This window comes from Anabrus simplex, chromosome 1 (assembly GCF_040414725.1).
Source record: "Anabrus simplex isolate iqAnaSimp1 chromosome 1, ASM4041472v1, whole genome shotgun sequence".
Taxonomy (NCBI): domain Eukaryota; kingdom Metazoa; phylum Arthropoda; class Insecta; order Orthoptera; family Tettigoniidae; genus Anabrus; species Anabrus simplex.
Genome location: NC_090265.1, coordinates 706,230,169 through 706,243,507, shown reverse-complemented (window position 1 = coordinate 706,243,507; position 13,339 = coordinate 706,230,169). Strand labels below are relative to the sequence as shown.

Here is a 13,339-nt window from a genome sequence, read left to right as displayed (position 1 = left end):
ATCAGCTGTCAAGAAACGATAATCGTATCATCTATGAAATATATACCCAGAACACTTACTAAAATAAGAACGCAAAAAATCTGCCCTTAAAAGGATAGTGAAGAATGATATCTCAAACAATACGTATCGGATGAGTCAATCCCTTGCATAGTGGATGACGTCAGTGGCAATCTCTCTTCAGAGAAAACTCGCTGCATGAATCTTCAAGTATTACAAAGTCTGCTTCTGACACAACAAGCATTGCCCTCTCGAAAGCATAAGATAACGGAACACACAATCATTTAGAACGAAGGCAGAATTCTACACTGCACTCGACAAACTAATTGTATTTTAACTCCCTAGTAACTCATTACAACGGATAACTGCACAAATTCGCGAATGAAGCGAAGAGAATAGAATAATTTAAATCTCATCTCAGAACAATGACAGCTTTCAGAAAGTCTTTGTATTACCCTACATGCATTATCCATGCCAGACACAAAGATGTAATTCGAAACACAAGCGGTAGATATTGCATACAGGACATTAATCGAACAAGTTCGGCGATCAAGGGACAGCCCTGTTCTCTTGAAGTCTCGACAGTTTTTATGGGGATATAAAATACACATACCACAAGTTGAAGTACAGATGAGTTTCCTCGGAGTACTAAAACTAAAAAACACCCAGCTTGATAGCTGCAGTCGCTTAAGTGCGACCAGTATTTAGTATTCGGAAGATAGTGGGGTTTGAACCCCACTGTCGGCAGTCCTGAAGACGGTTTTCCGTGGTTTCCCATTTTCACACGAGGCAAATGCTGGAGCTGTACCTTAAATAAGGCCACGGCCACTTCCTTCCCACTTCTAGCCCTTTCCTGTCCCACCGTCGCCATATGACCTATCTGTGTCGGTGCGACGTAAAGAAACTTGCAAAAAAAAACTCAAAAACGACCCACTAATGACACCATACAATGAATTCTTTCTAAATGTCACACTGAACAAGCCTACAGATCCGAAGGGAGTATGATGGCACGGCATTTCTCTACAAAAAATAAAAATTGTAGAACTGGTAACTCTGAGTTAATGGTACTTTTATAATGCCATCTTCCTAGCATTAGAAATATAATAAATTTGAATGTTTAAACCGAGAAAGTGAGAACAATCTCCTCAAGAAAATTTTCTCTACAGACTACTCACTACCAAAAAGAGTGCAGTTGCAGCTGAACATCAGCTCGCCGACTAAAACCTTCATGATAGAATTCAAAGCCTCAAGAAATAAGAGGGGGGGGGGGGGGGGAACATAGGAGATTATATACCCAAAAAAAAAACGTTACAGAGCTTTAAAGAATGAAGGTATCGGCTGAATGAAGGGAATGATATGAAATACAAGGCAATGAAGTATATGTAATCATCAACCCGTCGGGTTCAGAGGAAAACAAGAGTTGACCATGGGAGGTCAGTTGTGAGAGATTATAGCAATGTGAACTCGTGTGTTCTAATTCCTCGAGGTGGTACACTCCCCTCATTGGAGAGCAGTATTTACCTTTCCGACCACATACCACTACTCCTGCCAATCTTAAATGTGGAGTAGATAGATAGTTAATTAGTTAGTTAGTTAGTTAGTTAGTTAGTTAGTTAGTTAGTAACGTTTTATTTTATCTGGCAAGACTAAGGCCTTCACGCCTTCTCTTCCATCTAACCAGGCACTCAAATATACGTATATAACATTGTGTATTACTTTACACTAATTCGACTAAATACAAATTAAATTAAATTAAGAAAAAGACAAAAATGATGAGTGTTTAAATTAAATTTAAATAATAATAATAATAATAATAATAATAATAATAATAATAATAATGCATCTGAAACACTGATCATTGGCGGCAGGTCACAAATGAAAAGCATTGAGAAACAAGAGAGGAAAATTGTCAGAAAAATCCTAGGACCAAAGTTCGAAAATGGAATTTGGATGAAAAAGAAACCACACGAAATTTTTCAATTCACAGAAAAAATCACAGATACCATCAGAAAGAGACGACTAAAATTCTACGGACACCTACACAGAATGGATAACAACAGGCTGACAAAGAAAATTCTAAATCTAGCTCTAACCCTGAAAATCCGCAACAATTGGTTAGCAGAAATTCATGAAGATCTACAAGAAATGGGTATTGAAGACGAAACCATTCAAGATAGAATGAAATTTAGAAGCTTAGTAAACAAACATAAATTTGCAGAGAAACCAACAAGAAAAAATACAGGCTGGACAGAAACACGCAGAAAGGAACACAGTGAAAAAATGAAGAGATATTGGGAAGAAAAGAAGAAGAAACATTGTGCAAAATAAGTTCAAACGCGCTCCACAGCTGGGCACAACGAATCAAAAAAAAAATGCTATCTGCTTTACGTCCCACTAACTACTTTTACGGTTTTCGGAGAGTTCAAGTAAATTCAAATATGGCGGTCCAATACCCACTCTATATAGTCCTCTTTTTAGCTCGTTGGAATCACCGTAGCGAGCTGTCCGGTAAGCGAAGAACATGGCCGGCTAGACGAATTCGACGTTCCGCCACAATATCTTCTAATTTAATAGAGCCACTCTGTCACAAAATGTCCTCACTGATAACTCGGTCGCGCTAAGTGACATCCCCAATTTTGTGTAAACAAAGAAGTAGACACTACCGTGCTGTCTGCGTCGTAATACTCCATGTTTCACTGGCGTAGATCGCTGTTGGCATAAGTCTCTTCATCGAACGTTGACACGAACCATAAGTGACAGTTTCTGAATCGGCATTTTTACCGTACGAGCTATAATAATGTAGATATTCACGACGGTTATTACAACTAGTCTACAATAAAAACAATTAAGGTTAATTATAATAAACGAAGTGTAACATACCTGTTCTCCTGTTGTCGGTTGTCGGCGCACGCTAGCTGTCTCACCAACTCTTCTCGCTCCCTCTCCTTCACTTGAAGGGTTTCCTGCAACCTCTGTTTCTGCCGTTGGTACTCCTTGAGCAAGTCTCCGTCGAAACCAGCAGTGGGGAGCTGGAGGTGCGGCGTGTGGTTCTCGGCGCCCGTCAGCAACACCGTAACGGCGCTCGGTTTCTCGCACAGAGAGTCCCGGCGCGACGAACGAGCCGTTGACGACACGGTGGCGGGGGATTCACGGCCCCTGTGCTCGGGTGTGGACGCGGCCGAAGATAGTCCACCGCCGACAACACTCTTCTTGTCTGGACTGCGAGAGCGTCCTCTAACACGTGGGGGCGGGTTCGGTTTCGGAGTGCTCATGTGCAGGTTCTCCTGTATGGAGGGTAGCTGCTGGAAGTCGTTGTAGTTACTGCTGAGGAAGACATCGTCGTCGTTCTCGAACAGGCGGTCGACGGAGGTGTTCATTAATTTGTTATTCTTGTACCCTGTGAGATGAAAGCTTGCGAACGATGAGCGAGACATATTGATGTCTCCTGTGGACAAAGCCATCATCATGGGGCTTTGATTCCGATTATGAGAACCCGTATGGCCACCTCCTTGCTGATCTGCCAGGCCGAAGGGTAAACCATCCAGAGCGGGCAACAAAGATCGCGACATGATATCAGCCGCCGACCTTGGCCTCGTGAACGGCATGGCCGAATGCGGGAATAACTTGGGTTTGATTGGAGTGACCAACATGTGCTCCGTCCAAGAAGTTTCTAGCGACGGTCTTTCCAACCTCTCAATGTCAACATTGAGTGTCCTTTGTTCGAATGGGACCGAGAAGGTTTCAGGGGGAATACTCTGCAGCCACGACAGCAAGCTAAGATCCGAGTCACTGTATCCTACAGAACCGTCTAGTAACCGAGAGAAAGTCATCTCCTGCTGTTGAGATTCTTTGGTACCTGTTGCTTTCGCTTGGCAGTAATTGACACAAGATTCGTAAAGAATACCTTTAATAATGAGATGTATCAAGCGATCGTTCTTGGCCGTGACACTTACAGAGCCACAGTTTGTAGCCTGATCAGCAGATTTCTTTTCCCCGGGAAGGAATTGTTCGACTAGTGGAAACACTTCACGAAAACACTGCACTCTTGCATTGCTGGGATTCCAATTCTTATATTGCAAGTGGTCGGATAGTCTAGGTAGGGTGAGCATTAGACAGAGGTTGGAATACTCCTCCTTGCTGGGAGCGACACGTTCTAGCTCGTTGAGCACTTTGACCACGTCCTCGACAGCACTGTCCATGTTGTTGACAGGCCCGGCCTCGCTCTTGATGCACACTAGCTCCACGTACTTGTGGCGTAGGATGATGTACCGAAAGCGCCGCATATCGAAAGTCGGCAGCGCCTCCAGAGGCTGGATGAACTCGAGCACGTCATCCCACTGTCCATCCAGGATGAGCTGACGCAGGAAGAGCACGTCGTCCGAGTAGGCGCCATTGATGACTCCTGTTTCCCGCTCCAGACTGAGCTGCGAGATGTGCAGCTCCCTCGTGTGCAGGAACTCCAGCGTGAGGCGCACCACATCCTCCTCGCGCAGCGTTAGGTGCGCAGACGGCATCACGTACCGGATCCGCAACCTGAAAAAATACAAACAACACGTGAGAAAAACATCGGTCTTGAATTACGGACACCCACAATTGCTACTCAATCTCCATCTCTCCACAACATAAATATCGGTTGAAATGTAATGTATTTTGATTATTTTACCATCGTTTATCACTTATAAATAGCAATATATTAACTCCGCCAGTAGTACCCATTAGGCAGAGCGAATAGCCCAGTGGGAGCCGTTGCCGTTCCCAAACCAGGATAAAGCAGGTGAGAATGGATATGCCAGATATGAAACTCTTGAGGTGGATGAGTGGAGTCGCGGGAATGAACAACATACGAATTGAAATAATTCGAGGAAGTACTAAGATGGAACGAATATCCAATGAAGCTCAGGAGAGAAGGCTGCAATGGTATGATCACCTTATGGGAAGGAATGGCGATTACGTCAGTAGAAGAATTGAGGAAATGAGTGCGGAAGAGAGCAGAGGAAGAGGTCAGACGAATACAAGATGGGTGCACCGCGTGCGAAGGGACACGGTGGAGAAGGGCCTGACAAAATACGATGTGTGGGACCGGGGAAGATGGAAACAACTCTCCAAAACTGTCGACTTCACCTCAGTGGGATAAGACAGAGAAGAAGAAATGGGAAAGTATTCCCAACATAATGGCACGCCTTAACAAGCTTACGAAAGCAACGGAAGCACACAGAGACGAACTCACAAGCTTTGGGTAATAACAACAATCGTATGGTCCTAGTTTCTGAGGAGCTCTAAACTTGGGAGCGTGGGTTGGCGACCATGGGGCCTTTAGCAGAGTCCTAGCATTGCTTCCACTTACTTGTGCCACGCTCTTTGCTTTTATCTTTCCTATCCGACTTCCCTTGGTCTACTCTTGTTCTTTTCCAATCCCGACGGCATTAGGTATCGAGGCCTAGGGAATCTTTCATTTTTACGCTCTTCGTGGCCCTTGCCGATACCTTCATTTTTTGAAGTGTCGGTCCCTTCCATTCTTTTCTCCTATGTTTAGTGTGGTATAGAGGATGGCTGCCTAATTATTGAACTTCCTCTTAAAACAAACCGCCAACACCACCACGCTAGTTACTGTGTTCGAGTATTTATATCTGACGCCATTTAGAGTGCCTGCGTGTCAAATTCGATGTTCCATTTACTCTACGTAGTGGCAAAGAAACAGGAACTCTGCTGAGCTCTCTATGGCTGAATATTAATTACTTTTGTGAGTAAACACCCATGGGGCTTTTACATGGTGACATCGCACGACAGAGAGTATCGAAAACACTTCTTTTCACCCTTCAAGCATCATACTCTGAACCCGTAATCTTTGTACCCACAGACGGACACTCTTACCTCTGGTAGGCTAGGGTAAAAGGTGACACCCGTTTTCTTTCCTGAGTATTTCCTTGACTTCCGGGTAATTGTTACGAACATCATCAGTTAATTCAGGCCATCTTTTCAACGACAGCTGTGATTGAGCGAACCACAAAAATTTTCAAGAGAACTAATAAGAATTGGAAGTATTCAGTCTCGTTAGAATTTTTCAGTCGTGAAATTACAAATATTTCTCCCCAGTGTAGCAGCGGGGTCGTCATTTGGAATTTTACATTCCTCCACCCCCCCCCCCCCACTCCCTAGATTTTGGAATCTAGTGCGCCATTGATACACGAATGCAAGCCGCCTGTGAAGTACAATGAAATGACCGTGCACTAGCTGAGTTATTTAGCTCCACTTGTATAAATGCCTACATCTTGCAAGCAATATTCCACATGACCTACGGTTAGTTTATCCGTTTGAGTGAGGAAAGCCTTAGTTGTCCTGTAAAGGCATATGTTATTATTCTTGCTGTATTTAAGAAGGCATGCATTTCGTGCACTTTTCGGCTTAAAGTATATTTACAACTCGGTCTATCAGTAATGTTTGCATGAATGATTCGTGTGCATGTGCTGAGATTGAAAAAATACAGGTTTTCAAACGTGTACCAGGAGTGGGGATACTGTATTCAGGATTGTCACCATCACCAATGCGATTGGAACCTGGGACCTTTATCGATTCTTTTCGCTATTTTGGTTCGCTTTCTTGTAGTTCTTAACGTATTTGCGTGGATTGCAATTTTCCTCCACGTCTTCAGTAGCCATTCTAATCTCCTTAGTGATGGTGGTGGTATGCAGCTTAAGGTAGCCAGTGTGTCTGTAGGACGAATACAACCACTTACTAGGCACAGTCACACACATGTTTCGTCACGTTAGGTTGGCAAAGGATTAGGAATGGTGGGAAGTTACAGCTCTAACATTTGCGTGGTGTGAAAATGAAAAACTGATGATGTTTGTTGTTTAAAGGAGCCTAACATCTAGGTCATCGGCCCCTAATGGTACGAAATAAGACGAAATGCAATGACAATTTTAAAGTCCGAAATTCATCCACTGACTAGAATATAAAACGTGATGAAGAATGAAAGGATAAAGATAAATTTAAAATAATCAGCTGAGCCAACTCACAATACTGAAAGTTACAAATAATTCCAAAATCGATCCACTTGCTAGAATTAAAAAAGATGACGATGAACAATGACTATGAACTTAAAACAATCAGTGGGCCCGACCCGCAATGCCTCACCTTCCCAGAAACTATACTGAAAAATCAGTATTACTGACCAAGTGACTGCTTACAAAGCACAATTCTGAATCGATGATTCTTGTTGTCCAAAGGGTTCCAAAATCCAGGTCAACGGCCCCTCATAATGGTACTTATCGCTAGTAAAGTAAAACCATGGTATTTTTCTTGTTGCGGTACTAATCAAAAGTAGGGCAGACTCACAGTGTTCCACACATTATGGTACTACTCACAAGTACTGTACGTCGCAGAGACCTATGGTGTTTCTCACATAATGGCGCCACTCGTAGGCAACGCAAACCCATGGTGTTCCTCACATAGTAGGTACTAATCACAGGCAACGCAGACCCACAGTGTCGCTCATATAGTGCTACTAACCACAGACAACGCCCAGACCCGTGGTGTTCCGCATGTAGTGGTACTAATCACAGGTACTGTAAACCCATCGTGACCCACCCACTAATGCTACTTATCATAAACGTATTGTGTACCTAACACAGTGCTACTAATCGCAAGTAAAGGCGACCCAGTGTTTTCCCCGCCTGATGGTACTAATAAAAAGTAGTTTCATGCTTCTAATTCAATGAGCCCTTGGTCGGCCCTTTTAGTCGCCTCTTACGAGAGACAGGGGATACCACGGGTGTATTCTTCATCTGCGTCCCCCACCCATAGGGGGAAAATGAAAAACTATGGATAACTATCTCTCGAACACAACCTTACAGCAACAGTGAAAGATAAATGAAATAACATGTTAGATTTATGTTACTGCGAATAATGGGATAAGCCATGAGTTTTAAATATGCAGTACCTAGATTTTTTTGCATAAACTGCCAAGATAAACAGCCGGCCCCGCGGTGTAGGGGTAGCGAGCCTGCCTCTCACCCAGAGGCCTTATGTTCGATTCCCGGCCAGGGACTAAATCTGAGGGCTGGTTTGAGGTGTACTCAGCCTACATGATTACAATTGAGGAACTATCTGACGATGTCTTGGTCTAAAAAAACAAAAACAAGAATAACGGCCGAAAGGATTCGTCGTGCCGACCACACAACACCTCGTAATCTGAACGCCTTCTGGCTGAGCAGCGGTCGCTTGGTAGGCCATGGGGTTTGGTTTTGATTTGGTTTGGTTAAGATAAACACTCAAAGGAGAAAAATATCAACGAAGAAAATTAAACCGCTGAGAAAAATATTCAAAATTTCCAATTCACGACCGTTTTATGAATAGAAAGCATGGCTCACGAAAAATCTATCGTACTTCGAGGTCGGGAAAGCACAATGTTGTTATCACACAACAGAACACTACACTACACTACACTACACTACACAACACAATTGTAGTTGTAAAGGATTTTTTTTGCTTTACGTCGCACCGACACACATAGGTCTTATGGCGACGATGGGATAGAAAAGGCCTAGGAATGGGAAGGAAGCGGCCGTGACCTTAATTAAGGTACAGCCCGAGCATTTGCCTGGTGTGAAAATGGGAAACCACGGAAAACCATCTTCAGGGCTGCCGACAGTGGGATCCGAACCAACTATCTCCCGATTACTGGATACCGACCGCACTTAAGCGACTGCAGCTATCGAGCTCGGTGTAACGGAGATTGACGGTAAGTGGTGCGAAAAGCATGTGCCTCTGGTCTATACATCGTTAGAGTTCACAGCAAACTTTCAACTCGCACTAATAGCAGCACATCTGCACAGCGCTGTCATCCAATATCCATTGTTCACTAGTGGTTATACATCTGATCGTCCTGAATTGGTTACTAGAGTAATAAATAAGTAATAAATACGTTACAAGATTGTGAGCAACTGCAAAATGACCTCGATAATTTTGTGAGATGGACGGTAGGCAATGGTATGATGATAAACGGGATTAAGGGTCAGGTTGTGAGTTTCACAAATAGGAAAAGTCCTCTGAGTTTTAATTACTGCGTTGATGAGGTGAAAGTTCCTTTTGGGGACCACTGTAAGTATCTGGGTGTTAATATAAGGAAAGATCTTCATTGGGGTAATCACATAAATGGGGTTGTAAACAAAGGATACAGATCTCTGCACATGGTTAAGAGAGTGTTTAGGGTTTGTAGTAAGAATGTAATGGAGAGGGCTTATAAGTATCTGGTAAGACCCCAATTAGAGTATGGTTCCAGTGTATGGGACCCTCACCAGGATTTCTTGATTCAAGACCTGGAAAAAATCCAAAGAAAAGCAGCTCGATTTGTTCTGGGTGATTTCCGACAAAAGAGTAGCGTTACAAAAATGTTGCAAAGTTTGGGCTGGGCAGAACTGAAAGAAAGGAGACGAGCTGCTTGACTGAGTGGTATGTTCCGAGCTGTCAGCGGAGAAATGGCGTGGAATGACATTAGTAGACGAATAAGTTTGAGTGGCGTCTTTAAAAGTAGGAAAGATCACAATATGAAGATAAAGTTGGAATCCATGAGGACAAATTGGGGCAAATATGCATTTATAGGAAGGGGAGTTAGGGATTGGAATAACTTCCCATGGGAGATGTTCAATAAATTTCCAATATCATTGAAATCATTTAAGAAAAGGCTAGGAAAACAACAGATAGAGAATCTGCCTCCTGGGCGACTGCCCTAAATGCAGATCAGTATTGATTGATTGACTGATTGATTTATTGATAGAAAAGTAGTTCGCTTCTGTTACTAGTGCAGAGATTCGAATAGGATACTATGAGGAATTTCCAACAATATCAGCAACACTGTGATTTTCCGATATCAAATTGTGAGGAGTTTCCTCATTTATCAGCGAAATAATTGGACTGGAAACTGAATCGATAAAGGTCCCAGGTTCGAATCGCATTAGTGATGGTGACAATCCTGAATACAGCATCCCCACTCCTTGTACACGTTTGAAAACCTGTATTCCTTTCAACCTCAGCACATGCACACGAATCATTCATCCAAACATTACTCTACTGTAAACATCTCAATAGACTGAGTTGTAAATATCATTTAAGCTGAAAAGTGCACGAAATACAGCAAGAATAGTAACAACATATGCTTTTACAAGACAACTAAGGTTTTCCTCACTCAAACAGGTAAACTAACCGTGGGTCATGTGGAATATTGCTTGCAAGAGGTAGGCATTTATAGAAGTGGAGCTAAATAAATCCTCTAGTGCACGGCCATTGCATTGTACTTCACAGGCGGCTTGCATTCGTGTATCAATGGCGCACTAGCTTCTAAAATCTAGGTGGGGGGGGGGGGGGATGTAAAATTCCAAATGACGACCCCGCTGCTATACTGGGGAGAAATATTTGTAATTTCACGATTGAAAAATTCTAACGAGATTGAATACTTCCAATTCTTAATACACGGTAACACAATCGGTGAAATTACATTATGGTTACCAACTGGGAAAGTTATTTTCCAACGGAAAATTCTTCATAATTCACGACTTATGAAGGTAAAACGAGGAACTTGTTTTGAGTTGCTCGCGAACATGAAGATCAAATCTCGCACCCTGGTTGCATAAAGCGGTCGTTAATGCCGAGCTCGGACAATGCTCGCAGAGAATAGAGAATTAAACATGAGCACGTAACTAAGCTTACGCCAGTATTACGAACATCGCTCCCACACTGGGGTCGTGGAATGAAGAATTCTACTCCCTTCTAGCGGCTTAATGACAGCATTTACATCTACCACTTTCGTTCATAATACAGACCTACGTTGAGGTTCACATGAGCCTCGAGCTGAAAGTCCGGCTCCATGACTAAATGGTTAGCGTGCTGGCCTTTGGTCACAGGGGTCCCGGGTTCGACTACTGACAGGGTCGGGAATTCTAACCATAATTGGTTAATTTCGCTGGCACGGGGGTTGGGTGTCTGTGTCGTGTTCATCATCATTTCACCCTCAACCTACGGGCGTTAAATCAAAAGACCAGCATCTGGCAAGCTGAACTTGTCCTCGGACCCTCCCAGAACTAAAAGCCGTTCGCCATTTCATTTTTTCCACCTGGAAACCGGGATGACATGGCCATTTCTATTTTTCTTCCCTATCTTCACCTTGAATAAGGATATAGCTTACTAGCGTAGAAGTGCACCTTTCACAAGCTTAAATTTAGTAAAATTCGAATTTCTACACCTTAGGAACAACAGATGTTTCATAAACAAAATTTTGTAAGCTAAAGATACATTTATTAGGATTCATGAAATAATGTAAAATGTTAATATTACAATTTAATTGTTTGCAACTAAATAGAGTTTGCGCTATCTGCATTATTATTTTGAATATTTTGCTGAAATAATTGATTTACGTATCAACAACAAACTCTATAATATCCTAGATATTTCTACAAAATATCTTTTAACCGTTGCTTTTGATGTATGTTCTGTACTTCTAAATTTTAAATAAAATTAATTCGTCTTTTGATAGTACAAGTGAGTTCTCAAGGCACTGGGTGCTTCAGATACATAGTCACTGCAGAGTAGATGACCTGTCTGATCCGCTGTACGGGCTTTCATTGTGATTCAGAGAAATGCCACCCGCAACAACGTAGTGTCGCGAAGTTGCCGAATGTTGCAGGGCTACAGACTAACTGAGAACTCAATTTGCTGAACAACCACGTGAGGAACTGTGCGTTGCTCCCGGTACAAGAGTATAATGAGAGTGAGTGAGTGTGTGCATTTGTTGTGATGAAATGTGCAACAATATTCACACATATTGTGATTTAGCTTTCCTTTCCATAAGAGTGCCCCTGCCAGATGAGGCAATCCAACATACTGCGAAATATGTATCTGAACCACGCGTCACAGTAAGAGCATACGAACTAGACCCTGGTGTTTAGTGTTTCTCCTATCGGCATCCAACGCCAGGACAGATACCACAAACTACTGGATTCGAATTAATCAAACGGCGCGGCTGGTTCTCAGTTCAAATGCTCTTCCTGTAGTTCAGTGGTGGTAAGGAATGTCGCACCTGTGCAACACACTGATACGCTATGAGATGAGCTGGCCTCATGCTTGCACAGCAAGGTTACCACCATTCCAGAACTGCTCCTGCCAGCGTGACCAACTCGACTAGCTATTCGGGAGGGGAATACTACTCTCCCTCCCCACCGATTAACAGTACGACACCTCAGCCATCTAGTCCTAGCAGTCATCCTTTTTGAGTCCAAAAATTTCACATCCGCACATTATTTTATTAGTATATTACTTTATAGTGCTTTATAGTTCACATACAATAAATAAATACGAATCCACACGATATGTCCTTGTTTGAGTAAACCTGTGATAGTACATTCTATTTAAGAAGAAATCATATATGAAATGCTATTGCATCTTATCAACGCCTTGTCCTATTTTCAGCGCTATATGTGGAGGATCAAACCAGCCTTCGGGCTGAATACCCAACATGCATTGTAACTAACTCTTAATGCCGGCGTGTCGAGATCATTTTCCTGAAAGTAGGAGAGAAGGGCACAATTGAACATACTGCGGCTATAAGCCATGGAAGATTGTATCTTAAAATATGTTTTCAAATGTTTAACTTACGTCGGAGTCTGACTGCTGACTGCGATCACGTGTTCTCAGATCCGTAAATTTTTGCTTCGGGTTCTTCGCCTACTAACGTGTCATATTCTTCTTTCTGGGCAGCGTTATAGTGACGCTCGACAGTAAACTTCTGGTGTCATCGACAGTCCGATGGCATATTAAGTAAGTTATTTAGAATTGTTTCTGTCGGGCGTGAAAAAGAACTGCAATTCCTAGTCCGTTTTAAAGGATTGTAAATTTTCGCCACTTCTCTTTTTTTGATTGTCCTTTCCATAATGCCATGCGTTTACAATAGCACTTCCAAATAAACCACCATTCTGAACCGTGCATGTTATGTTTCCTAGCCGTCAAACTCATATAATATAGTTGTATCGTGCTAACACACTGGATGACAACAAATGAAACGGCGGCGATACCAAATATACACATGTGCGGAACCAGAAGGATAACAGGGCACGGGTGGACTGCCTAGCCTTCGCGGACGACATAGCCATAGTAAGCGAGACGGAAGAAGATGCAGAGAAATAACTCAACAACATGAGCAAGATAGCCAGAGGGGTATGTTTACCGAATGCGTACGAAAAGTCGAAGACTCTGATCACCACCGGGGACTGGAAAACAACAAAAGGCACCGTGCAGAAGATGGAAAAGTTTAAGAACCACAGAGAATATGTAACAGGAGAAAGAGGAGCAGCGA

At 42.8% G+C, this 13,339-nt stretch overlaps 1 protein-coding gene across 1 annotated transcript in view; it reads right to left on the bottom strand.

The window, feature by feature from the left end:
* Positions 1-10,860, bottom strand: part of LOC137502992 (WD repeat-containing protein 47-like) — a 209,562-nt gene extending 198,702 nt beyond the window's left edge. Inside the window, exons 1-2 of the mRNA XM_068230320.1 lie at positions 10,793-10,860; positions 2,878-4,530 (exon numbers count right to left, since the gene is read on the bottom strand). Coding sequence (XP_068086421.1) covers positions 2,878-4,530; positions 10,793-10,860 — 1,721 coding nt within the window. The remainder of the gene's footprint in view (positions 1-2,877; positions 4,531-10,792) is intronic.
* Between the last annotated feature and the right edge of the window lie 2,479 nt (positions 10,861-13,339).